General features: G+C 49.6%; 1 protein-coding gene across 1 annotated transcript; it reads left to right on the forward strand.

Annotated features, from left to right (window-relative positions):
* The first annotated feature begins 2055 nt into the window (after positions 1-2055).
* On the forward strand, positions 2056-27698 carry Tgm4 (transglutaminase 4). Its single transcript, XM_057768433.1, has 13 exons — positions 2056-2287; positions 3205-3299; positions 6013-6124; positions 7242-7360; positions 9950-10051; positions 11626-11797; positions 11869-12007; positions 12969-13072; positions 15046-15297; positions 21515-21793; positions 22412-22581; positions 24971-25107; positions 27018-27698. The coding sequence occupies exons 1-13, from the start codon at positions 2056-2058 to the stop codon at positions 27157-27159; spliced, it is 2055 nt and encodes a 684-aa protein (XP_057624416.1). The 3' UTR covers positions 27160-27698.
* The last annotated feature ends 51 nt before the right edge of the window (positions 27699-27749 follow it).

Genomic DNA, 27749 nt, shown 5'->3' on the forward strand with positions numbered 1-27749 from the left:
GCTCACCCTCCCACACTGTTTTGAATTTCTTATGTTTCAACTGTTTTTTTTACATATTTATTTTATAGTACAAAGCATCTAATTTGTTTTCTTTGGGGGTAGAAGTGGGGATGAGAAAGACTTGATAATCTCACTCTGGCAGCCCAGGCTGGCCTCACTCTTGTGAGATTACTGGAGGGGCTGCTACCTGTTGTAAGCTTTTATTTCTTTGGGAAGAATATTTGTATAGTTTTTGTACAGTTCTGTTTTTAAATGTGCGACTTCATTTGTGGAAATACTGTAAAACCCTGACTGCAAATGAGTTCCTTTGATGAGGATTGCTGTGTGTTCTCTAAATCAGTGACAACTCTTTGGCATATGTACCTAGGGCAATCATTTACACTCCCAATTTGGAGGGGCCCCAGCCCTCTGCAGGAAGAGGTAAGGTTCCAGCAAGCTCCTGCGGGCATCTTTCTCCTTCGGCAGCTACATGGCATCTTTTTGACTCTACCTACTTTCTCTCTACATCTCTGTTCAGAATTCCTGCCTTGCTCTATTCTACCCTGTCTATAGGCCCGAAGCAGATTCCTTATTAACCAATGACAATAAAACATTCACAACATACAGGTGGGTATCCCACAACACCAACTTAGGAAGAAAGTGTTTATTTCAGCCAACAGCTCTTGGGTCACCCTCCTGTCACTCAGGGAAGTCAGGGCAGAAACTGAGACAAGAGCTGACACAGGCATGGAGGAGTGCTACTTGCTGGCTTGCCCCATGGCTTACCCATCCTGCCTTATTATAGCAACCCAAGACTACCAGCCTAGAGGTGCCACTGCCCACAGTCAGCTGGGTCCTCCCACATCAAACATTAATCAAGAAAAAGCAGGCTTGTCCACAGGCCAGTCTAGTGGGAGCATTTCTCACTTGAGGTTCAGTCTTCCAAAAATGGCTTAAACGTGTGCCAAATTGGCACAAAACCAGCCAGCACACACAGATTGACATGTAGTATTCTCATGGCTGTGCCTTCTTGTGGCACAAGGTGCAGCAGTCACCAAAGGGAGAGACTTGGTCAGTGGGGTCACACAGTGTGTGCCCCTTGACATCCTTAACAAGTGATAAGTTATCTGTTAGAACAAGGGACTCAGCGCCTTCAGAGTTTACCGTAATCAGTCATGTAGCCAAAATCTTAGACCTCTAGGAAGAAGTCATCTGTGTTTGTGCAAACTAGGTAGTGTGCACCCTGGGGCACTCTAACGGAACAGGACCGATACAATGAATGTGTTTTAAAAGGGAATTTATTATATTGGCTTATGTAGATAGTTCAACAATAGCAATTTTCACAGTGGAGAGGTTGAAAGGCCAATGTATTTATTATATTGGCTTATGCAGATAGTTCAACAACAACAATTTTCACATTGGAGAGGTTGAAAGCCAATAGCTGCTCAGGCCAGGAGACTAGGTGTCTCAGCATCCAGACTAGCGTTCGAGGCCTGGAGGATTCCCAGATAGTTATTCGTCTTCAGTCCATGTCAGCCAGAGAAGCTGTGTTCTCATGTCAGCCCAAAGTGGTGGCGGCAGCAGCTTGAAAATGCCAACAGAGCAGATAAGTTTGCCAGCAAGACCTGAGAGTAAGCAGTTTCCCTCAGACCTGCTTTTATCAGGCTGGCGCTGGGAGGTGCCATCCACTTCAAACAATATGATTAAAAACAAACAAACAAACATCAACAAAACAAAAACAAAAAAACAATGTCAGGCAGCGGTGGCACATGCCTTTAATCTCAGCACTTGGGAGGCAGAGACAAGCAGATCTCTGTGAGTTCGAGGCCAGCCTGGTCTACATGGGCTGGCAGGAATGGGGAGCAGTTGAGGACTGCCCTCTCCTCCTCCTCTCCAGCATCCATGTACCAGTTTACAAAGCTGGGAGGACAGGCAGTGGGGGTGACCTCATAGCTACTGGTAGAAGTGTTGGTCCAGGCTATCTATGACTTGTATCTGGGCTCTACCCCCTGTGATCCTGTGTGGCCAGTGTGCACACACCCATTTTATAGGCAGGAAACCAAATCTCAGATTATCATGGCCTGTCAGAGTCAAGAGTCAGCCCTGTGTCTTCCCACATCCTGTGTGCTAACAGTGCTGGTGGTTTACTCTGTGAACTTGGAGAAAAAGGAGAATGCCGCTGCCCACCACACGTCAGAGTTCCAGACCCAGAAGCTGGTGCTCAGACGCGGACAGATTTTCAACATGAAGGTGGTGCTAAACAGACCTCTCCAACCTCAGGACGAACTAAAGCTGACATTTTCTACCGGTGAGGCCTCAGCCCCGGGAGTGGGATGAAGGGTGGGAACACAAGGTTGATGACTGTGCAATGGCCAAGGGTGATTTTGCCCCCTAAGCCTTAGCTTCCCCATGCTGACAGTGGACTGGGAACTGGGTTAATCACTCTGGCACAGTTGATGAAGCGATGGCCAGGGAAGGGGCAGAGCAAACAGAGGCCAGCCAGTGAGGCAACTGTTCTAAAGGGATCAGAAACACCTTCTGGAGATACGTCACAAAACTGTTTGCTGACACTGTAGTTCTGTTATCAAAAGTCCCACACTTGGGGGCCCAAGGAGATAGTCCAGTCAGTGAAGTGCCTGTCACACGAGCAGGAGGACCCGAGTTAAATCCCCAGCACCTACGTAAAAGCCAAGCAGTAGGGTGAATATTTGGTGGAGCTTACACAGGCTGATCCCTGGAGCTTACTGATTGGCCAGTTTAGACAAATTGGTGAGCTCCAGATTGAGGAAGACATTCAGTGTTGACCTATGGCATACACACACAAACACGCATACATATACACACCACACATACAAATATGCACACACACACACACTGCATTTTTGGCAGGAAGATCATTAGTTTAAGGCATGTTGTAGTGACTGTATTGGCCAGGGCTAAACAATTTAACAAAGCAGAGAGAGAGAGACGGAAGAGAGGACTGGGCTCTGGAGTTATAGGCAAGGGTATAGAAAGAGATGGGGTAGCCTTGCCTAATTTGAGCAGACAGGGCAACCTAGATAGCCAAGGTGGAGGAAGACCATGAGCCCTGTCAAGCAGAGGGACTAACTATCAATTGAGGGCTGCACTCCAGGAACTAGGAAGGAGCAGTGGGGCTTGGTGAGTGGACAAAGATGGCCGTCCTGGGGTTGACGTCCAGACTCACTTCCCTGTTGATGTTTCCAGGAGAGAGAATGTCGCACTTCGTGGAGCTTGATCCGATGACATCCTTCCGTTCTAAGGGCTGGCAGGTGAAAATTACCAAACAGTCCGGCGGCGAGGTGAGGGCCACAGTGTCGGGTTACTGGTGGTGGCTTCTGGGTAGTTCCCTGTCCCCAGTGAGCAGATCCTATTCATCCCTTCCTTGCTTCCCAGTGTACAATGCCGCTTACCACTGTAGCCTTGACTCTGGGTACCGCAGCGTCTTGCTTACCCATAGCGCACAGTAGCTCTAACTAGCCAGATGTTACGTAACTCTTGTTCCGTAGTTATATGTTTGCTGGAGGAAATGAACAGAGGAAAATGAGTAAGAATAACCCATCAGGGCCAGGCGTGGTGGTGCACATCTTTATTCCCAGCACTCTTGGGAGACACAGGCAGGTGATCTCTGTGAGCGGCCTGCCAGCCTGGGATAGATAGTGAGTTCCAGGACAGCCAAGGCTATGGAGAGAGACCCTGACTCAGAGAGAGGTAGCAGGGAGACAGGGGAGGAGGGGAGGGGAGAAGATCAATAACAACCCTTCTTCCTGCAGATGCTGTGTGCATTGCGGAGACGGGAGAGGGGAGAGGGGAGGTGGGAAGATCAATAACAACCCTTCTTCCTGCAGATGCAGATGTCCACTCCGCCTCCAGGCCTTTTGTTTAAATTCAAAAGCAGTTGAAGGAGCTTTTTGCTTCTCACCCCCTTCTCTTAGCAGAACGTGACATCATCATCATCAGTGTCCTTTGTTTAGGTTGCCAGCACAGCAGCCTCCACAGGTGTGAGGGCTTAGGTGGCTTCTCTGGCATCTTTTGTGGTGCTTTCTGTCCTCCCGGTGTTGGACAGTCACCACCCGCTGTCCCCTCTCCTAGCTAGACCCCTGAACTAGTCTTCAGGCACAGCCTACAGATTCCACTGCTAAGTTAACGCCAAGATTTAAAGAGGGCCCTGGTCTTCAGCACCCCCCCCCACCCCCAGCCTCTTTTCCTTCCTTCTCTCCGGGCCGGAACCAGGTCTTCAGTTTCCTCTCTGCAGCAGCATTTTGTGCTTTTCAGGAACTCATGACAGCCTCTCTAGGGGAGGTCTAGGCCCAGTCTCCTTGGCTAGGAACCGCAGTCTGGGTCATGGAGCTGGTAGGAATGGGAGGGCTAAGTTTCTTCACTCAAAAGATATTAATATTTCCTGTTTAAAATTGCTTATTTTTTATAGCACCCATGAAGGAAGTAAATTTTTTTAAAAAATGGGATTTTTTTTTAAAAAGTATATATATTTTTTCTTTATTTTTAATCAAGTGTGTGTGTGTGTGTGCACGCGTGCGCGCGCGTGCGTGCGCGGTGCGCGCACGTGCCTGTGATATTTATATGTGAGTCAGGTGCCCAAGGTACTGAATCCCCTAGAGCTGGAGTTAAAGGCAATGTGAGCTGCCTGACATGGGTCCTGGGAATTGAACTTGGGTCCTCTGCAAAAGCAGTACAAGTCTTTAACCAATGAGCCATCTCTCCAGCCTTTCTTTAAACATGTGAACATGTATGTAAGACCCTGTATAGATCAGGGTGTCTGACATTACTGGTACCATGGAAGGCTAGGCTTCCTGGGTTGCTTGGTAATGAACGATGGTGAGGGTTCTAGTCTGTGCTGGGACCCAACAGGAAAGACCTTCCTCACGAGCCGAGAGCTGTCAGCTGAGGACTTTGTCTCACCTGTGCTGCTGGTGCTCAGGAACACCTTCTCACAGAACGGCCCCTAATCAAGGCAGCCAAATGCCACTGGGGGTTGAGAGAGAGGACATCCTGCCTTCCAGAAGGCTCACTCTCCTTCTTACTGACTTGGTTTGTGTTGCTTGTTTAAGTCCCACAACCACCTCCAGGAGAGGGAGGAGTCAGCAAACTTTCAAGCAAAGAAACTTATGCACAGGAGAAACTGAGCAAGTAGTCAATGCCATTCAGCTAGCGGAAGACAGGGCCATCGCTCCTAGAAGGCACCTTGTAACAGAAAGCATCTCATAGGTTTAGAAGCCTCTGGGTTGTGTGTAATGATGGTAAATAAAATTCTTAGTGCAGCTGTAGGTACAGTGATGTCTATGTCTTAGTTCTCTGCCCAGTCACTACCTACCCTACAGCACTGGATGGCAGTCTGGGTGCCCTTGAAGATGCGTCAGGCCCTGCAGGGTTGAATGTGACCTAGGGTTTCCAGCATGCTAGGCAAGTGTTCTACTGCTGAGCAGCACCCATGCCCCGCAGAGAGCAGGAGCTGACATTTGCTTTGCCTCTTGGAGCCCTGGGTGCTAGATCAGACTCCTGACGTCATAGCCACAGGATCTGCCTTATGATCTGGGAGGTGGCCCTCTCTGCATACAGGAGCGAAAGGAACAGAACTTGGGCTGAAATACACCTAGGAGCTGCAAACCCAAGTTTTTTTTTTTGTTGTTGTTGTTTGGATTTTTTCGAGACAGGGTTTCTCTGTAGCTTTGGTTCCTGTCCTGGAACTAGCTCTTGTAGACCAGGCTGGCCTCGAACTCCCAGAGATCCGCCTGCCTCTGCCTCCCGAGTGCTGGGATTAAAGGCGTGCGCCACCACCACCCGGCTCAAACCCAAGTTTATCTGCCACTTTGGTAGACTTCCTAGACCTTCGGGCCTTGTCGGTTGCATCTTCTTCCATCGGGGTATGCCTGGTCTCCGAGCCAGCCCTAGAGAGGGCAATTTGTCGGTACTGTTGATTCTCCAGGGGTGGGGGGCTCCCAGGATTCAGAGCTGAGTCTGGGAAGAACGCGTCTGCATGTCTCATGTTCCATGCAGATCACACTGGCTGTCATCAGCGCCGCCGACGCCATGGTGGGGAAGTATTACCTGAAGGTGAATGAGAGTAAAGGTGGAATATTCTTCCTTCTCTTCAATCCATGGTGTGCAGGTAACTCAGGAGTTCGGCTGTGCTGTGGAGTGTGTCCCCCACACACACTCACAGACCTCATGTGACACAACCAGGAGTGCTCACACCCACAACACGGAGTGCCCGTGCTCGCACCCACAACCAGGAATGCCCGTGCTCGCACCCACAACCAGGAATGCCCGTGCTCGCACCCACAACCAGGAATGCCCGTGCTCACACCCGGTGCTGAGCCCCCAAGCTGTTGTTTGCTCTCAGGGCCCTCTCAGACTCGCTGACCGGCATGATCCAGGCACAGTTGCTGCTTGCCTAGAAGATTCTCTGGTGGCCAAGCTCACAAACGCTTGTTTTTTCTGCCATTTCACCTTGCCAAACCCAGCCAGCTTCTGCTACAGCCCTGCCCAGAGGCTGCTGGGAGCCACAGGGACTCCTCTGTCTTCACACCTGGCTCTTCTCAGATCATCCCTTCCTGGCTACACTTGAGCCTTTATACAAATGTTACTCATTTTTATTTTAAATTTTTATTTTTTAATTTTAACTTTCTCTCTCTCTCTCTGTGGTTTTTTGTTTTTGTTTTTCAAGACAGAATTTCTCTGTGTAACAGCACTGGCTGTCCTGGAACTAACTCTGTAGACCAGGCTGGCCTCGAACTCACAGAGATCTGCCTGCCTCTGCCTCCTGAGTGCTGGGATTAAAGGCGTGCGCCACCACCACCCGGTTTATGAATTATACTTCATCATAATTTCCTTATTTTCAAATTTACTCACATTTTTCCATTGAAAGAGCCATGCACCTGGCTCAGGATGTCCTTTTGGAAGTTCTTCATTTTTTTAATTTTGTTTATGTTTTTGCTTTGAGACAGAGTCTCCCTATGTAGCTCTGGTTGTCTTAGAACTCTCTCAGTGTCGACTAGTCTGGCCTCAAATTCATAGAGACCCACCTGCCTCTACCTCCCAAGTGCTTGTGTCAAAGGCATGAGCCACTGTGTCTGGCTGTTTGTATTTTCAATGTACAGTGTATTGCTGTGACCCTTCCTGCTTCCTGTACCTATTCCCCCAGTATTTGTTGTCCTGGCCCTATGGTAAACCTGCCTCCATCTCACGAGTAGTCAGTAACCCACATGTGTGTTGTCCTGCTTCAGATGATAGCGTTTACATGCCTAGTGAGGAAGAACGGGCAGAGTACATCCTTAATGATACCGGCTACATTTACATGGGTTTCGCCAAACAAATCAAAGAGAAGCCCTGGACCTTTGGTCAGGTAATGGATTGTCTTCTTCTGGCTGCACCATGCATGTTTTTCTTGGGTGATATCAAACAAAGGCTGTGGAGCAAAGTGGGTTCACTTCAGCTGAAAAACTGGCCCCCCAAGTGTGAAATCTGCCTGAGAGGACTAAGATCCACAGACCCCACAGGAGAAGCGGTTTGAGCCAGAGGCCCCTTGTTCAGAGCCCACCAGGGCCTTTCTTATCCTTGGCTCTTTCCGATCTCCTATATTCCAGGGAATTTATCCAGGAACCGTTCAGCAAGTCCTTATATAGGTGCCAGGTGACAGTGTGGCAAGAAGCTCAGACCAGGAGGCATTTGGAAGACTTGGGTGCAGAAGGTTCTGCTGCACAGAGGGATGGTGTCTTGGCACAGCTATAGGACAGAGGTTTGGTGGCTAACGAGTCCACTGTGCCAGCTTCATGGCATCAGAAGATGCCAGTCTTCCTCCCACATTTCACAGAGCAAAACACTCTGGAAAATGCCCACCCTTCAAACCTGCCTCCTGTCCCTGGTCTCTGCACAGAGGATAGGACAGAGGAGGAGCAGTGGAGGAGGGACTTCCAGTCAGTAGGGAGTCTGCTTTGTGGGCAGCATGGTGTCAGGTTGTCCTGTGGCTGAAAGGCCAAGAGAGCGGTAGAAAAGGGGTGGGACTCGGTCGACAGCAAAGGGAGACTTCTTGGGAGACTTTGCTGGAATTCTAGGTGAGTCGCTCCTCTCAGAGACTGGCTCAACTCTGCTGCTTTCTGAACCACAGCTGTTCCTTCTGCTTTGCTGGTTTCCCATTGGACAGCAGCATAACCAGCACATACCACATCCGTGGACAGACTCTGACCACGCTACCTTATGGGATGTTCTTTGTAGCCTAGTAAAACTGCTTAAACAGGATTTAAAAAGTAACTCAGGCCTGCACTGAGCTGGGTACTGCTGGCCTAGCTTGTGTGAGGCCCTGGTTCTATCCCTAGTAGTGCTCATCACACAAGACTTAGAAATACACGGGCCAGGTTTGGTCGCACATGCCTGTGATGTAAACACAAGAGAGGGTGACTCTGAAGCCGGTGTAGGGTAAGTAGGAAGATACTGTCTCAGTACACCAGTGTGAACCAGGCATAGGAGCCAAAGCCTGTAATCCCAGCACTCAGGAAGCAGAGGCAGGCGGATCTCCATGAGAATGGAGCTAGTCCGTTCTATATAGCAGGTTCCAGGAGAGCCAAGACTGCACAGACCCTGGCTCAATAAAACAAAACAAACAAAAAGACCTTCAACAATCGGCAGGTGGGGAGGAGGAAGAACAAAGAAGAAACTACAGTACATAAAACAAAATGTCAGCTTTCCGTGGTGACGACATTGCAGTTTAGAGCATTTCATTCTCTTAAACGCTTGTTTTACATTTATTGTGTGTGGTGCACTGTAAGTGTTGCAGTCCCGGGGGAAAGGCTTCCCCAGTGGAGGTGTTGCAGCTCTGTGTGTGTATGTGTGGGGGGGGTTCCAATGCAAGTGTTGCAGCTCTGTGTGTGTGTGTGGGGGGGGGCAGTTCCAATGCAAGTGTTGCAGCTCTGAAGGGAAAGGTATCCTGGCGGTCGGGAGCCAGGGAATATCACAAAGTCACAGCGCACAACAAACTTCACACAGGAGATTTATCGGGTGAGACGCAAGCGGGTGACTGCGTTTGCTGGGGTGAGAAGCAGCAGGACACCAAGGAGACAGACTTAAATGGGGTTTCCTGGGGATGGAGTTTTCCAGGGTGGGGATTAGTGGGATTTCACACCAAGCCCAGGGATTGGTGGGTTTTGAGGCTCAGGCATTGGTGGGTTTTGGTAGGTTTTCAACCTGGAAGTGGACTTGGACCTGTGACCCTACATGCACACATGCGGCCCCGCGTGTGGAGGCTCTCTTCATGGGGTAGATCTTGAGGATCAAACGCAGGTGCTTTTCCCACTAAATCAAACTGCCTACACTAGTCTTTATTTTTAAGATATTTATTTATCTTATTTTATTTTGCCTGTGTACGTCTGTGCACTGTGTACTTGCCTGGTGCCTGTGGAAGCCAAAAGAGGACATTGGCTTTCCTGGAACTGGCTATGAGCCACCATGTGGGTGTAGGAATTAAACCCAGGTCCTCTGCAAGAGCAACGAGTGCTCTTAGCCACTGAATCATGTCCATCACCACCCTCATCCACTTTTTATGACCAATACTAACCAAGTTGAGATGACATTTCTCGTGCACAGCTTGGCAACTTGTTTCATTGATTTAACTTGATTACCAAAGGATTTCCCTCGCGGAACTAAAACCTCTTTGTGTCCTTTATATATGTGTGCACTTACCCACTGAGCCATCTTCCCAGCCCCGTGTTCATCTTTTCAATAGTTGTGCCCTGTGAGCCTTTGGATGTACTAACTGTTGTCATGTGTCTGACTGCTTAGTGGCTTCTACTGCAGAGTGTGGAGGATCTTTGGGAGACTGTGGGCAATTTCCCTTACTTTGGAGATGAGTTATCCTTCAAGGAAATACAAATCAGATGGGGTTGGTTAGTGTCTGCCACAGGACAGACTCCTGACGCCTCTCTCTCTATCTCCACGACAGTTTGAGAAGCACATCCTGAAATGCTGCTTCTCCCTGCTGACCCATCTGGAGCCCAGTGAACTGCAGAGCCCGGTGATTGTGTCCAGGACCATCTGCACCATGGTATGTGGAGAGGCCAGACTCCACCTCCAGGCTCCCAGAAGTCTGCAGAGTAAATGCTGCTGTGGTCAGTCAACACCCGCTCAGCCGAGTTGGGTTTTCCTGTAGACACTAAGCTGCTCTCCATGAAGCTCACGGGGAGCTGTGACTGAGCAGTTAAAACTGTCAAGGGATGTGTTGTCTGCCATTGTCCTTCTGAGGACAGGTTCTCAAATTTGAGTTCAGAAGGCCAACTTTGCCACTTCTAAGTTGATCGTAGGAAATGGCTTTTCCAGTCTACAAGATGGCGTAAATATTCGAGGTTCTCGCCCTCCCTGTAGACCTGGCTGCAGCTGGGATGTTTTATGTAAGAATTCATTGCTAGCAACAAATTCACGCACTATGATGTGCTGCTATGCTATGCTAACTTTCTTAGCAGCAGTGTATCCAGTAATCCTGATTTGTCAGCCGACGCAAACATAGGTTCTTTTATTTCAGTTCTTACTAATATTCACTCTTAGATAACACATCACATAGTAAATATGCCTACATGTGTGTATGCATGTGTGAATGTATGTGTGTACAGATGTAAGTTATAGAATGGTCACAAAAGGATCACAGAAACTTCAGCAGAATCCAAGGAGTTCAAAGAGGCAGAGAAGCTGCAAGAAGGATGTGTGTGTGTGTGTGTGTGTGAGAGAGAGAGAGTTGTGTGCATGAGAGAGGGGTGTGTGTGTGAGAGAGAGAGGGGTGTGTATGTGTGTGTGTGTGAGAGAGAGAGAGAGAGAGAGAGAGAGTTGTGTGCATGAGAGAGGGGGGTGTGTGTGAGAGAGAGAGGGGTGTGTGTGTGTGTGAGAGAGAGAGAGAGAGAGAGAGAGAGAGAGAGAGAGAGCGCTAACATTGCTGAAGATCTGTTGGGAAGTGCTGCAGGGTAAAGCCTCAGGGTCAAGCAAGGCTGTAGAAATGAGGTGTGGGACAGTGGAGGCAGCCGGGTGAAAAGCAGGACAGGGTCCAGACTGACAGCGATTTAAGTAGACCATATTAGCAGTAGGAGCAGAGCTGAGCAGAGATTCCTGGGACAGGCAGTTCCCTTGTCCATACCAGACACTCAGGTGACAGATCACCATTACGACGTTAGCTGTCCTTCACCTTGGGGTCCAGATGAAGGTGTGTGGTAAGGTGCTGGGCCTGATTGTCCCATTAGGATTTAAGATGCCCGTGTGCCCTCATGGTTCTAATTACCTTGCTACATTTATAGCCTGATTTCCTTTTGCCGTTAGGTAAGTCATGTGTCAGTCTGTACTCACAGGTGTCCTGACAAGCAGTGTCTATGTGCCGGAAAGTCACCCCGCCTCTGCATTTGCACCCTGAAGTCTCACGTGGGCATCACAGCCTTTCCATGTGATGAGAGATGCTCTTCTCTGGCTCAGTGAGGGATGGTTTCTCTGGGGGAGTACAGAAGGAGAGACTAAGTCTCCCTATGTAGTCAAGACTAGTCTTAAACGTGTCCCTTGTTCCTCCTGTGTGCTCTGCTTGTCCTGACAGACTCTGGGGTGTGGGAAGGGCACACACACTAACACTGCTCTGTCCCGTGTCAGATGTGTGCCGTGAACAACGGCGTGCTGGTGGGGAACTGGTCAGGAGACTACAGCAAAGGCACCGCCCCCTACGTGTGGACCAGCAGCGTGCCCATCCTGCAGCAGCACTTCATCACCAAGGAGCCTGTGTGCTTTGGCCAGTGCTGGGTTTTCTCTGGGATCCTGACCACAGGTAGGCGGCAGCCGGGGCAGGGGCCGCTCAGCCCCCGCAGAAGCTGACCATCCTGTCTGGGCTCATTTCAGCATTGAGAGCAGTGGGCATCCCGGCTCGCAGCGTGACTAACTTTGAGTCAGCCCATGATACGGGGAAGAACCTCATAGTAGATATCTACCTGGATGAATCGGGCAAGACAATTACACATCTCACCAAAGACTCTGTCTGGTAGGCTCCCTCCTGGCTGGCTAGGGTTCCTCCTCTCTTCTCCTGTGGGCTTTCAGCCTCCTCTGTCGACAGGTTGGGAGCAGTGTCAACTCCAGAAACCCACTTTGCAGAGCCAACCTCATTGCGTGACGCAGAACTCCTGGGAAGGCTTGTTAAACACGAAGATCCCTGGGCTGCAGCCTCTGCCCCCATGGAGGCAAAGACCAAGAACTGGTCTTTACTTTTGGCCTCCAGCCCTGGAGACTGAGACAGGCTGCTGTCTGCTACACTGATGTAATTGGCACCTCTAGTCAACCAGGGGCACTGTCTCCTCTGCTCTCTGACCCAGTGCGCAGCACCTTGCAGGCTAAAAGCACAGGGATTTTAAGGGAAGTAGGATGTCTGGAGGTTTGGGGTCATGTCTCCCACAGCTGGATGTGCCAAGTCTTTCACTTTAGCACAAGTGTTGGAGACACCAAGCTCTGTTAATCCATATGATGCAACTGTCTTAAAAATAGCAAGAATAACTGGACAGTGGTGGCGCATACCTTTAATCCCAGCACTGGGGAGTCAGAGGCAGGTGGATCTCTGAGTTCAAGACCAGCCTAGTCTACAGAGTATGAGTTCCAGAACAGCCAGGGCTACACAGAGAAACCATGTCTCAAAAACAAACAAACAAAAAGGCAAGAATATGGAATACTGTCCAGCTACAAAGCTATAAAATTATTCATCAATAAAATCAGAATCCCTTTGAGTGGAGAAAAGGTTTACAGTTGTTTGCCCATTCATTCAGCAGAGGCTAGTGATTGGGGTCTTTGGGTCTCAGGGGCTTCTCCCCCACTGCCCCTCTGCTCTAAGCCCCGCTCTCCACATGGCTCCCCACCGTCCTAGCCTTTGTTGACAAAGGTCCCCCTCTCCAGAACCTTAGAGGGCCGTGGTGAGTTTCTCTAACTGCATGGCTGGCTCGTTTCCACTGCCACAGGAATTTCCACGTGTGGACAGACGCCTGGATGAAAAGACAGGATCTACCCCAGGGCCATGACGGCTGGCAGGTCCTGGATGCTACACCACAGGAGATCAGTGAGGGTGAGTTTGTTTGGGGCTCAGGAGGAGCTGGGGATGGAGGCCGTGTCTGGGGTCTTGGGTGGCGACACTCACACTGAGCAAGGCCTTACAGAGAGGACACAAGTGACAGTCACACGCCACAACAGTAAGTGCAGGCGCTTCCTGATGTACAGCGCATAACTCACCTTTTCACATGTTCGTGTGTGCACACACATGCATCATGGTATACACGTGAAGGCCAGAGGACAGGTTGTGAGAGTCGGTGCTCTCCTCCCATCACATGGGTACGAGGGGTTGGATTAAGGCTGCCAGGCTTAGCAAGTGCCATTGGCTACTTCGTATCTCACTAGCCCACAGCTCACCTTTAAAGTGAGTTTGGTCACTGTCTGTGTTTGGCAAACCCAGGCTCAGGAAGGTATGGTGAATGGGACTCTTAGCCACAGGTCCCTGAGTAGCTGACCACAAAGCCCAAGCTGGATGGAGTGGGAGTGTCCCAGCTGGCTGGTTACCTGTATCTGGTCCTGGGTGGGAAGGAGCTTGGGGAGTGTCTGGGCAGATGAAGTCTGGTCTGAGGTTACACGGGAAATCTTATGGATTTGTTACAGGGTTAAAATGCCTTACCAGTGGGAAACTGACCTGCACGCTTAAAAGATTAATAAAGGAGAAAGCCCTTTAAGAGTGTGTGACTGTTTCTGGCTGATGCACAAAGGGAAGCAGCCTCGAACAGAAAACGTTTCCAGCTTGTTTATGTAGCCTTAGACTTATGCATGTCATCTACACTGTCACCCTTAAATCTCTTTCACATCCCAGGGGGACCCTGACCTCCACAGGACACAGGCCCTTGCAGGGGACTTCTTTAGCCGTTCCAGGAGCAAGGTCCTCACCCAGACAGAGGGAATAGTGTGGATAGAGGAGGGGTACCCAGAGGCAGAGGCTCAGTCCCCAAAGGCATTCAGATTACAATGTAAAGTATTTTGGTGCCTGTATTATTCCAAAAACCAGCGTGTCCCAAAGGCTCCCTAAGGCAGGGTCACAGCCTCACAGCTCCTGATGGCACCAGCCAGGGGCCTCCAGAGATCTGCTGTTCCTCACCTCCCCACACCGCCTGTGCTGAAAGGTGCTCATCAAGGGGTCCTTTCTCTGGGGTCCCAGTTGTCTCTGCCAGGGTGGGGACGGTAGCCTTGCAACTGGGCTGTGCACAGGTTACAGTCGCCTGCAACTTAGCTGCGCGCAGCCCACAGTCGCCACCTCTGGGAGGTAGCAGAAGCCTTGTGCCCAGGTGGAAAGGGCTTTAGAAGACCACCTATCCATTCACACTGTAGATAAGGTGATGGCAGAGTGTGGATGCCCTCTGCATGTTAGAAGCAAGAGTGTTAGATAGAAGCGCTGTTCTGAGTCTTAGCTCACTACACTGAATTGCAGGGTTGGCTGCTTTTGAGTGGCTAGGGTAGGAGTCGTGTATATTGAAGGTTTAAATAAAACAAGGAAACGGCAAGACCAGTGTTGAGAGTACAGTGTGCAAAATCAAACCGCTATGTACAATGAAAAGCCGAAAGACCAATGCTTACTAAGTTGTTAGTGACGACCAAGGAGACCTCTCTGCTCCTATGTCAGAGCTAGAAGGCAGCATTATCAGTTCAGGTCAATAGTGACAGCTGGTGAGGGGAAGTGCCATTGTATACTGCTTTGTTTGATGTTTGATGACTTTATGAGGTCAGTACTACCTTTATACCCAATATCCAGGAAATGAAGGTACAGGGCCATACAGAAACAGGCAATGTTCTGGGATGAATGGAAATAGAGGCTCCTTCCCTCTGGACCTGAGAATTCCTGGACATTTCAGTTCTAAGCTGGGCTGTGTTCTTAGTGGTAGATAGCAGTCAGGCTGCCTGGGAAGCCCCTGTCTCCTCCCTGATTGGGTGGGATTTTTTACCGTTGCTGTGATGAACTTAGGGGACAGACCCCAGCAACCATCCCCTCTTCCTTCCCCTCAGGAGGCTTCCGCACCGGGCCATCTCCACTGAGTGCCATCCGCCTGGGGAAGGTCGAAATCCAGTACGACACCAAGTTTGTCTTCACCGAGGTCAACGGCGACAAGTTCATCTGGCTGGTGAAGCAGAACCAAGGCAGGGAGAAGAACGTCCTTATCGCTGTGGAGACTGCGAGCATCGGCAAGAACATCAGCACCAAGATGGTGGGCGAGAACAAGCGCGAAGATATCACCTTGCAGTACAAATTCCCGGAAGGTAGCTGCGCAGGGACCTGAGGGGAGAAACCTAGGGCATCGTTGGCCATAGGGTTCCTGTCACAGCAGCCCGACCATGTACGCTTCGGCAAGAATGTGGCACTACCCCAAGCCGGGTGAGATGAGGGTGACTGTGTCCTGGGGCAGACTTGGCATGACACACAGTTTGTCCAGTCCAGGGCAGGATATAGCTGGGTGTGGTGGCACACAGCTGGAGGTTCGGGTAAGGGAACTGTACTGCTTTCTGGGGGGTCAGCCTCCAGCAGCACAGGGCTTTGAAAGGAATCCAACCAGTCAGCCTAAGCTAAGCTTGTCTGTCTGAGGGGTCTCAGTGAAGGAACACTCTTACACAGTCTCGATGGCTTTCTTCCTTGTTCTCTTGTGTTCTTTCTATGTTCTTTCTGCTGTATACTTTTTTCTACAGTTTATATATCCCAACAAAGTCTTTCAGGCAATGTAGGAGTTACAATGTGGTTCATTCTGCTTTTCAAGTGAATGATTACAATGAATACAAAACACACAGAAAAAAACAGCATGTTTTCCATATCCCTCACACTACAGGTGAGAAACAAACTATCCCAAGAACCCATGCACATTTATTTGTTGCAGATTTGTTTTTAGCAATTTGTTATAGATTAACTGTGTGGGCAGGCAAGCTATTCATGTCAGAGCTTTTACTGGCTGGCTGCATTTGCCTTTACAAAGAAAGGGCCAATTACTTTATTACTTATCTTGAAAGGTAATCTTATAAGGAGTCTTTTTTGGTGGTTATGGGGGAGTTCAAGACAGGGTTTCTCTGTAGCTTTGGAGCCTGTCCTGGAACTTGCTCTGTAGACCAGGCTGACCTCGAACTCACAGAGATCTGCCTGCCTCTGCCTACTGAGTGCTGGATTACTGGATTAAAGGTGTGGGCCATCATCCTGGTCCAGGGCTTTGTTTTTTAGAGTACTAGAGCCGGAAACCAGGGTTTTATGCACACTAGGCAAGCACTCTGCCAGAACTGTACCCCAGGCTCAAGTCAGTCTCTGCCTCCTGTGTCTAGATCTGTCCCACTGTGCAGTAAATCTACCGAGATTCCACCAAGCCAGGCTACCTGGAGAATTATAGCCTGCACGCCATGGGGTTTCCGATGCTGGACATGCAGTTTCTGTTCCTCAGCCACCAATAGTGGGAACAGGTGGTCTTGAGGAAGAGGCTCCAGATATGGTGAGGTGTTCCCTAGAGCACAGCCTGAGGGAGGTGAGCAGAAGAGATGGGGCTTCAGAGGTTGTCCTGGTGGTGCCTGCATCCCGAGACAGCAGCTACTCCTGTGTCTGGCCTTGCTGTGCTCACATAGGGCCTGTTTGCATGTCCACGACGGTTGTGGCGGCAGGGTGCTTGTGGGCAGCAAGACAGTCATCCACATCTGTGGGCATCCCCGATTCCCTGCAGGATGGAGATGCGGCTCAGATGGTGGTGTGGTTCTATGAAAACAAGGCATACTAACGCATGCCATAGTCCCAGCCATGAAGAGGTCAAGGCAGTGGTAGCAGAAGTTTAAGGTCATCATTCGCAGCACAGTGAGTGTGAGGCCAGGCCCCGGGGGGGGGGGGGGGAGGCAAGAAGAAAGAGAAGGGTGGTCGGTGTAAAGAAGGCAGGAGCTGCTCACTGTAGTGTGACAGGAGGGCGGAGTCTGCAGGACACCGAGTCTTCCTGTCCGACCTAGACCCAGGACAGTGTCTGCCCTCTGTAAACAGACTGTCAGGCTTGGAGGCAAGTGCCCTTGTCCTCCGAGCCATCTCACTGCCCTAGTAGGAGATTTAAGAAAGAAACAATCAGAGCGAGGGCTGCCTCAGAGAGGGAGAGAGTTCAGTGTACTGTTGCTTTTTCCTTGTACCTTTTCCTTCTGCCTTGAAGCCTGGATAATTACATGACCCTAACCTCAAATCTGATGGTTTCCTGTGTAGTCTCTAAGCTGTTAGTGACTTAGGCTATTACATGTTCTGTATTGATAGTCTCTGCTTGGTGAGCTACTGCTGCACTCTCTGTCCCTTCAGTTCCTTAATAGATCTACAATGGTTTCGCACTTATTTAACTTTGTGTATGTGGTGTGCATGTGTGTGTGAGCACACCACAGTGTATGCGGTGTGCATGTGTGTGTGAGCGCACCACAGTGTGTGCGGTGTGCATGTGTGTGTGAGCACACCACAGTGTATACGGTGTGCATGTGTGAGCACACTACAGTGTATGCGGTGTGCATGTGTGTGTGAGCGCACCACAGTGTATGCGGTGTGCATGTGTGTGTGAGCACACCACAGTGTGCCTGTGGAAGTCAGAGGACATTCTGCCATGTGAGTCCTGAGGATTGAACTCAGGTCACCAAACTTGGAGTAGCCCCTCTGACTATATTTAAAATAGAGAACTTAAAGTTTTTCTCTAGTAAGTTCCAAATCAGGCTTCTGCAGGGCCTGGTTTTCCTTGTTAAAAGCGATAAGCTTGGAGGATACGCCGTGGCAGTCTGGAGACCAGATCTTGTTTGCCATCCTTACTGTGTGCTATGCGCTGTCTCCCTGAAGACCTCTGCACAGTCTGTTTTTATCATGGGAAGCCTCTGACTTCTCCTCCTATTTGCCTCATGAGCAGCTGGGGACCAGTGTGCTGCAGCCTTGGTCGTCTGGGATACCTACACAAACTCACCTTGGCTGGGGGGCTGTGCCCTTCTGCAGGACTTGGTGCTGTGCCCACTTGGGCGCTGTGCCCATTTGGGAGCTGTGTCCACTTGGGCTGTGCCCATGCAGGGTCTGTGCCCACACAGGCTGTGCCCACTCAGGTTGTGTCCACTCGGGGGCTGTGCCCACTCAGGGGCTGTGCCCACTCAGGTTGTGTCCACTCGGGGGCTGTGCCCACTCAGGCTGTGTCCACTCGGGGGCTGTGCCCACTCGGGGGCTGTGCCCACTCAGGCTGTGTCCACTCGGGGGCTGTGTCCACTCAGGGGCTGTGCCCACTCGGGGGCTGTGCCCACTCAGGCTGTGTCCACTCCGGGGGCTGTGTCCACTCGGGGGCTGTGCCCACTCGGGGGCTGTGCCCACTCAGGCTGTGTCCACTCGGGGGCTGTGCCCACTCAGGCTGTGTCCACTCAGGCTGTGCCCACTCAGGCTGTGTCCTCTTGGGGTCTGTGCCCACTCAGGGGCTGTGCCCACTCAGGCTGTGTCCACTCGGGGGCTGTGTCCTCTCGGGGACTGTGCCCACTCAGGGGCTGTGCCCACTCAGGCTGTGCCCATTCGGGGGCTGTGCCCTTCTGCAGGACTTGGTGCTGTACTTAAGCCTCACTTGCACAGAGCCTCAAGATGAGAGGTACAGCTTGCTTGTCTTTTCCCTTCCCTAGCTTCTCTTCAGGTTTGTAAAACTGTCTTTCAAATAAGCACACCAGGAAAGAGTCTGTTGGTTGTGAGCCGAGTCTGCTCAAGTAACAGTGAGCTAGCTCTATGAGTGGACATTTCCAGGGAGCTGTCCTAGAAGTCAGAGGAGCATAAAGTTCGTGTGATGAGGTTGTAGGTATGCTCCAGACCTAAAGAGGTTTCTGACTTCACTGTGAGCAGCACTGCTGGTTTTCCAGGTGACCAAGGGTCTGGGAGGAGGGGAGGCAACAGGATCACCTCATGCCTTCTGAATGCCTCCAACTCACTCTGTTGTCCAGGCTGGCTTGAAGTCATGGCAATTCTCCTGCCTCAGGTTTCTAAGTGCTGCTGGGATTACAGGTATGAGTCACCATGCCTGGCTCAGTGTGTTATTGTGATTAAATTATCCTTAGTTTGATGTCAAAGGTCCTGGGTAGGTTGGAGGTGGAGTAACTCTTTGTTTGTGTTCCCACAGCTTTTTAGGAGACTAGGGCGCTCTGCTCTTCCTGCTGCCGACCACTTAAGACAAGTCCCCAGCACGCGGCCTTGGGTAGTTCTCAGTGTGAATCCATAGCTCCTGGGAGCCTCCATAGTCCTAGTCAGTGGGTGTCTTAGTTTGGTTTCTGTTGATGTGATAAAGACCATGATGGAAAGCAACTTGGGCCAGGCAGTGGTGGCAAACACCTTTAATCCCAGCACTGGGAAGGCAGAGGCAGGCGGAGCTCTGTGAGTTCGAAGCCAGCCTGGTCTACAAGAGCTAGTTCCAGGACAGCCCGGGCTGTTACACAGAGAAACCCTGTTTTGAAAAACCAAAAACAGAAAAGAAACTTGCGAAGGAAAGGGTTTATTTGGCTTACTCATCCCAGGTCATGGTCCACTGAAGGAACCCAAAGCAGGAATTCAAGGCAGGAACTGAGTCAGAAGCCACAGAGGAAGACTGCTGACCGGCTTACTCCTCACGTCTTACTTAACCTGCTTTCTTATACAACCCAGACACACCTGCTGGGGTGTCAGAGCCACAGTGGTACAGGCCCCTCCCACATTGATCATTATCAAGAAAATGCCTATGGGCTGATCAAATGGAAGCATTTTCTCAACCGAAGTTCTCTCTTTCCAGATGAACCTGCTTTGTGTCAAGTTCACAAAAATATCTAACCAGGACAACCGACTCTTTGTCAACTTGACACTGAAATACAACTCTATGAAACAATACCCTTTCCTGTCTTGCTTATCCCTAAGATCCTATATTAATATCAATATCACAATATAAAAACATTCTGAAAGTCCCAAAGTCTTTTAAAATTCAGTCTCTTTAAGATATCCAAAGTCTCTTAACTGGGTTCCTGTAAAATAAAACATGAGTTACATATTTCTTATTCCAAGAGGGGAGACCCAGAGCATAGTTACAGTCAAATCAAATAAAACACAAAATTAAACACCCAGTGCTTTACATCTGAGACCGACTTCCGGTCTCTGGACTCCCAAGGGGCCCCCGGCTCCGCTTTTGGGGCTCTGCCACCTGCAGCACAAAGAACTCATCTCCTAAGCTCAAGTTAGGTCCATGCCACACCTGCCTCTGCCCTTGGTGGTCATTCCATGGTCTTTGTATTTCCGATATGCTGGGTCTCCATGGCTGTACCTTTATCAATGACCTCTCCTGGCCTCTCACAGTGCCATGCTTCAGGTGATACCGATGATATCTTCATGTCTTTTAAACCAGCACCACCTGGGAAGCATATACTACCAAGTTTAGCAGCTAGCATGAGATGCAGGCTTAGCCCTTTCTAAACCACAGTTCCTGGGTGCTGACGATGAGGAAATACTCCCAGAAGATTTCACCTCAGTGATGCTGGTCTCTTCATGAAATCTGATTCCTCAACTCCGGCTAACCAGTAACCAATTGTCTCATAAAGGTTTCACTCTAGTTGGTGCTGGTTTCTTGATTATCAGCTGCCCTTTCTTTTTGTGTGTGAAACAGGGTCTGGGCTAGAACTTTCTATATAGACCAGGCTACCCTCAAAGAGATCTGCCTGCCTTTTCCTCTCAAGTGCACAGCTGATTCTTCAACTCCAGCTGGCCAGATACCACAGAGTCTTAGTTCAAATGTATCATACAGATGGCTCTCATAGATTCTTTAAGGGACTCTTAAGATTCTCTTGAAACTTTTCAAGCCAGGATTCCATTGTCTCCATTGCTCTCAACATTTGTATTTTCCCAGCTCCCACAGAACAGCGCCCACTGACCTTTGAACACTCAACAGCTTTTCCAGATCAATGTCCCAAAGTCCTCCCATAACCTTCCCCAAAATGACATGGTCATGTTTGTCACAGTAATACCCCACTCCTGGTACCAAATTCTGTTTAATTTGTTTCTATTGCTGTGATAAAGATCACAGCAACTTAGAAAGGAAAGGGTTTTTTTTGGTTTATATATGCTGCATAGCAGTCCACTGAGAGAAGCCAAGACAGGGACTCGAGGCACCTACTGACTCAGAAGTCACGGAGGAACACGTCTTACTGGTTCGCTTCTCGTGTCTTACTCAACTTTTCTTATACAACCCAGGTCTGTTTTCCCAGGGATTTTTAGACCTACAGTGGAATAGATCTTCCTAAATCAGTCATTAATTAATAAAATGCCTTGCAGACTTGTCCATGGACCAATGAGATGGAGCCATTGTCTCAACTGAAGTCCCCTCTTCCCAGATGACTCTGGCTTGTGTCAAGTTGATAAAAAAAAATTCAAACCAGAACAAGGGAAAGCTCTCTCAGCCCCCAAGGGTGTGCTCAGACATTCGGTTCCCCTTAGAGAGGTGTCCTCAGGAAATGTTCTGTGTCTCTGCAGGCTCCCCAGAGGAGAGGAAGGCCATGGAAAAGGCCGCCGGTAAGCGCCCGGATGAGGACAAACCCGGCCATCGGCCAGTGAACAGCATGCTTCAGATCCATGTCCTCCAGAATTCTGTGGAGCTAGGCTATCCTGTCACTTTGACCCTAGTGTTGAAAAGGAAAACGGCCACACCACAGAATGTCAACATTTCGTGCTCCCTCGACCTACAGACATATACAGGCAGCCAGAAGGCAAACCTGGGAATCATCCAGAGGACGGTGCAGATCCAAGGTCAAGGTACCAGAGCCTCGGGCCCCAGAGAGACCAGGATCCCCTTCATCTGATGTCTTTCTTCTCTGTGACTACTCCCATACATGCTCTTCTGTTTGAACAGACACAGCATCTATTGAGCACTATATTTGGTGGTGATAAGGAATCCCGGCATAGTAGAAAAAATGGGCCACATAGATCAGAGTGAGCGCCAGGAGTCTGGGGTCTAGCACACATAGATCAGAGCGCCAGGAGTCTGGGGTCTAGCACACATAGATCAGAGCGCCAGGAGTCTGGGGTCTAGCACACATAGATCAGAGCGCCAGGAGTCTAGGGTCTAGCACACAGCCACTCGTTAAGGGTGCTAGTGGTGTCGCCAAGTCTCTGCAACAGCAGAGATTTTGTTTGGAATTACTATTCTATCAGTGGGCTGTGGTACCCTCAGCATGAGCAGACTACCCTGACAATGGGGGCCCAGAATGGGCCTGGAGATCTCAGTAAATCATCAAGTCCATTTGGTCCCTAGATGCAGGCTCTCCAAAGAGAGGTCAGGACTCCTCTAAGGCCAAGTGGCTCTGTCGTGAGTTAATCTAACCCAATGTTTGCCAAGAATTCACCTCTCCTCTCTTCCCTACTCTTTCACAGAATCAGAGGTGGTTCTCAGCATGGATGCCAACTCCTACATCTACAAACTGGGCATGGTTGACGATGAGGTGGTCATCAAAGGGTTCATCATTGCAGAAATAGTGGAGACTGGCGACAAGGTGGCCACCGATACGACCCTGTCATTCCTGTACCCTGCCTTCTCTGTTGAGGTGAGCTGCCTGCAGGCCAGGAAAGGGGCAGAGCTCAGGGCCTTTGTGGTCCCCTGGTTGACTGACCACTGCGCCAACTGTATCCCTAATGAAAATGGCACGTTTTCCACTGCACCCCTAAGGAAAATGGCACATCGTTTTCCACACAGGCATTTCTGAGAAGGGATGTGTCAAGCAGCTTCTTTTCTCTATTTTTGGCTAACTGGATTTAAACTTTTTAAAAATGAGGACTACCTGTTAACAGCACAACATTCTAAAGATGCAGTTGGCATGATAAAAATTTCTTCCCGTCCTCCTCAGATGCTCAGCTCCTTTACCAGAAGCGATCCCTGCCATCAGCCTCTTGCGTGTCTAAGTGTTTTGGATACAAGCCAGTGAAGTACAAGTCTTGCCATGGGCCCACCCCCAGTGTGGTGTGCAATAAAGCTGGTGCCAGACCAACTCCCAGGCAAGTGGGAGTCAAACGCAGCTTACATAAGAGGCTCTCCATAGTGATATTTCATTTGTATTTTAATAAATAAAGCTTGCCTGAAGACCAAAAAGCAAAACCGCCAACCACTGGCTCTTATCTCTACCTCAGTCCAAACTGCCTCCAGGAATCCTCCTCAGAACAAGACTATCTGAGGGCTGTCTCCTCTGTTTTATGTTCCTCTCTAGGGCTGGTATTAAAGGCGTGCACCACTACTGCCTGGTTTCTATGGCAAACTAATATGGCTACTGGGATTGAGGGTGTGTGTCACCACTTCCCGGTCTGTAAGGCTGACCAGTGGAACTGTTTTACTCTCTGGTCTTCAGGCAGGCTTTATCTATTAAAACACAAATGAAATCCCATCATCCCCGAGTCCTTCCCTGGTGGCCCTGGCCTCTCCTAGGGTTCATCATGTTTACAGCTCAGTAGGGTACCTCCCTTGGGACTTCTCAGGCCGAGGATATGGCCACCTCTGGAGACTGTTTTGACATTTCTGTGGCAGTGTGGTTGAGTTGGACATGAGTCAGAGTCTCATCCTTGGCCGCGGTGGGGCTCAGGCCTGGCCCCCGCTCAGTGAAGCAGAACCGAGTGCTTCCCAGGATCCACTCTGCTGGGAAGCAGGTTCAGCCTACTCACCATGGCCCAATCATCCAGAATTTCTAGCTGGGCGGTGGTGGCGCACACCTTTAATTGCAGCACTCGGGAGGCAGAGGCAGATGGATCTCTGTTTGAGGCCAGTCTGGTCTACAGAGCAAGTTCCAGGACAGCCAGGGCTACATAGAGGAACCCTGTCTCAAACCCTCCCCTGAAACGAGGGGCGGGAGCAATGACTCAGATGTTAAGAGCACTGTTACAGAGGAACCAGGTTCAGTTTCCATCACATACATAATGGTTCACAGCCACCTTTAACTCCAGTCTAAGGGAATCTGATGCCTTCTTCTGACTTCTGTGGGTACAGGTATGCATATGGTGCAGTACATACATGCAACCAAAACATTCATATAGATAACATAATTAAAATAGGTTTCTCTTGGGGGTCTCACTCCCATCCTCCTCCAGAGGTGGCTCCACAGGTATCTGTAGGCATCAGAGAACACTTGTCTCTGGAGCCAGCCATGTGTGGTTGGAGCTTCAGATGTCCTAGAAGTGGGCACTCTACTTTCCTTTGCTAAACTGTCTGTACTTCAGGAACTAAAATTCTAGTTAGTACATCTATACTGTGATTGGAGGAACTAAAATTCTAGTTAGTACATCTATACTGTGATTGGAGGGACTAAAATTCTAGTTAGTACATCTATACTGTGATTGGATGTAGCTAGCACATGGTTTGAGTGGGGAGCAGGCACTGCTTCTGGAACCCTGGGCATCTGAAGGAGACCAAACCCTGGGCAGGGGAGATGGGGCTCTGAGGGAGAGGGTCCAGCCAGAACAGTATGGCAGGGCACGTGTGAGTTCCAAGTGTTCTGGCTTTGGACAAATGAGGGGCAGAACAGATTCTGAAGGATGAACACAGCCTGTTTTTGGATGTGTTTCTCCGGGCTTTCCTGTGAGGCAACTTGGAATTTTGGGTCATTGGCAAGGGAGGACCAATGTCCATACCATAGCTTGGGGCTCTAACAGCTGTTCAGCCCCTGAGCCTGGGCAAAGGGGCATCCTGATTAGCTGGATGAGATCAGGATGTAGCTCACACTAGGACCTCTGGCTACCATGTACTATGTACCTTAAGTTCCTTCAAAATATGTCTGACAAAACTAAAGAGGTAAACATGTGCAAATACACGGAATCTCAGAGAGACACAGGTGGACCAGGTTCTCCACAAGAGCCTTCCAAGGGAGCACAGACCTACTGACTCCAGCTGCCATCTAAGCTCTCATCTGCAGCTCGTCACGCCTGCCTTCCTCCACTCCCCACTCTTAACAGATGCCTGACACGGGCAAGGTCAACTGGCCACTTCTCATCACCTGCTCCTTCAAGAACACCCTGCCTATCCCTCTGACTAACATCAGGTTCTCCGTGGAAAGCCTGGCCCTCTCGAACATGCAGTCCTGGGATCAAGGGTGAGTCTACTCAAGTTGTTCTCACGGTACAGGTGCTGTACATGGGTCTCTCACACATGTGCCATCCTTTGGAGACGTAAACTTTCAGCATGAGATTCAGTAAAAATGCAGACACACATTGCTGGTACCAAATCACAGAAAAGACCACACTAGTGTTCGGCCAGTGGTAGTCCTTTCTGCTTCTTGTCAATCTGATTGTTCTACAGAAATGTCAAAGCATCCTCTTAACTCTCTGCTGTAATTTGTTTCATTTGCCCGTTTACCCCTAGGAAGTCATTACTTTTCTTATTAACCTGAGTGCAGCCTTTACTCAGGAGGAATAGCGGTGTAATTAGCTTGTAGGAGTTTATTTATTTTGAGACAGTCTTACTCTATGGCCCTAGCTAGCTTAAAATTCACTATATTGGTCAAGTTGGCCTTGAACCCACAGAGATGCATTTGCCTCTGCCTCCTGTGCTGGGATTAAAGGCGTGCACCACCTCTGCACAGTCTTGTTTTCTAAGGTGCTGTCCTGGAAACTGAGCCCAGGCCTTGTGCATGAAAGGCAAGTGCTCTCCCATAGAACTATATATCCCAGCCTAGGCTGTTTAAAGTTCTAACATGCCTTTGTTAATCCTCTCTGTGGATACTGAATTTCATGTCATAAGCAAGAATATAGGAATAGCTGCAGGTGGTGGTGGTGCATGCCTTTAATCCCAGCACTCAGGAGGCAGAGGCAGGCAGATCTCCGTGTTTGAGGCCAGCCAGGTCTACAGAGCTAATTCCAGGATAGCTAGGGTTACACAGAGAAACTCTGTCTCAAAAAAAAAAAAAAAAAAAAAAATCGGGGAGGGGGAGGGAAATGGGAGGAGAGGAGGAGGTGGAAATTTTTAAGTAAATAATAAATAAAAAAATGTGAAAAAAATCAACCAAACAAAAAAGAGAAATAGTATAAATGTTCTGCAATTTATGGTCTATTTACATAATTATTACTGTGAATATTAATTTTGGGGTAGAATAATCCAAAGCCCCAATTTTGTCAAATAATTTATCAATGAAATGTCAATAACACAGGTAATCCCCACATATACCTCAGTCTCTGGACTGTTCCATGTGTCTCTGTAGGTGATGCTGTGCCGTTTGAATGGCTGTACTGGGAAGTGTGCAGTGCTATATGGAAGGCAGCTTTCTCCTGTTTCTCTAACATAGAACATTTAGAATCACCTTGATTTGGGATTTAAACCGGAACTGTGCTGTGCCAAACAAACGGCCTTGCCGGGATGAAGGCTAAGTTTCCACGCATCCATGTGTCCTCTTTGTAAGGGGCACATTCCTAGTTGGAGCCTTTGTTGCCTTGGTGCAGGGGAAGTTTCTCTCTGTTTTCTGCCTGAGGAACTAGATATTGATCTTGGTTTGCCGACATACCCAGTACAGGACTTTAACTCAAAGATTCCTCCGGTCTGTTTCTCACCAAGTGTCAGATCTCCCAGGTAAATCCCAGCAATCTCCTGTTATTCTGAGACGAGGGTTTCCTAACCCTTCACAGACACACAGATCACCCGGGAACATTGTTAAAGAACAGATCCGTTCAGCAGTTCGGGTGAGGGGGGCTCTGAGTCCAACACACTCTCAGGTAATGCCATCTTGAGTCCCGAGGGCTAGAGAACACCTTGTAGACCCACCAGGAACTGTGCTCCTGAGGACACCCAGGAGGGTTGTGACAGTCCTAAGTGGGGCGTAGCCATCCCAGCCAGCCGTCTGTCTGGCGGCTGAGACAAATGGCTACCCTCCGGGTGGAGGTCCGCTTTACTGGGCTCCGGAGCACAGTGATTTTCCAAGAGCTGTCCCAGGACCAGATGCCTGGTTTTTCATGCAATGCACTTTTCTTCTGTGGCATCTTTGCTGATTCTGTGTGCATTTGAATTTTCTAGGACAGTGCCACCTGGACAGTCCATCACTTTCCAAATGAAGTGTACCCCAGTGAAAAGTGGACCCAAGAAATTTATTGTCAAGTTTACTTCCAGACAAGTGAAGGAGGTTGATGCCGAGAAGATCATTCTCATCACCAAGTAGCCCAGCTGGGACCATGGAGATGGAGGCAAGAGCCCTGATTGGCTCTGAGCTTCTGCTAAGCATGTTAGCATTTCCTAAATTGTACTTAGCGTTCAGGTCAGGGATGATTGGATTTAATTACTCAGAGGAGGGCAGATTCAAGAGCCAGCCCAGCAAAAGACAGAGCTCAAGGGCCACTGTAACCTCAGGCAGTAGCTCCATGGGACCAGGGCACCTCTCTGCAGCTCTGAGTATACACCACAGATATCTCAAACACACATCTAGGAGTCACGGCCTCAGAAGACAGCAACTGCCGTCTGGGTTTAGACCCATAGACTGCACCCAGAGCTGCTATTCTGTGCGACTGAAAGTGCTGGAGGCATCTTCATTTGGGCAACGGATTCTGTCAGGTCCAGGGGTGCCTAGAGGTGAGCTGAGACCCCTGTAGGAAAGCATCCTGGAGCTGGTCCTGGCACTACATGCTCTTCCCAAGGCTCTGTCCTCTCAGAAGCAGGCCCACGCTGGCGTGAGGCCCTCTTGCCTCTGGGTGGTACAGGGGAGGAGACCCCACAGCCTGCATCCCTCCGAGGAGGAGTCTATGGCCACTGGTA

The sequence above is a fragment of the Chionomys nivalis genome, chromosome 4 (assembly GCF_950005125.1).
Source record: "Chionomys nivalis chromosome 4, mChiNiv1.1, whole genome shotgun sequence".
Classification (NCBI taxonomy): Eukaryota; Metazoa; Chordata; class Mammalia; order Rodentia; family Cricetidae; genus Chionomys; species Chionomys nivalis.

Coding starts and splice junctions, on each gene's coding strand:
- Tgm4 (XM_057768433.1), top strand. CDS start 2,056: ATGGCCTGTCAGAGTCAAGAGTCAGCCCTGTGTCTTCCCACATCCTGT. Junction 2,288..3,204: donor AAAGCTGACATTTTCTACCG/GTGAGGCCTCAG, acceptor TGATGTTTCCAG/GAGAGAGAATGTCGCACTTC. Junction 25,108..27,017: donor ATGCAGTCCTGGGATCAAGG/GTGAGTCTACTC, acceptor TGAATTTTCTAG/GACAGTGCCACCTGGACAGT.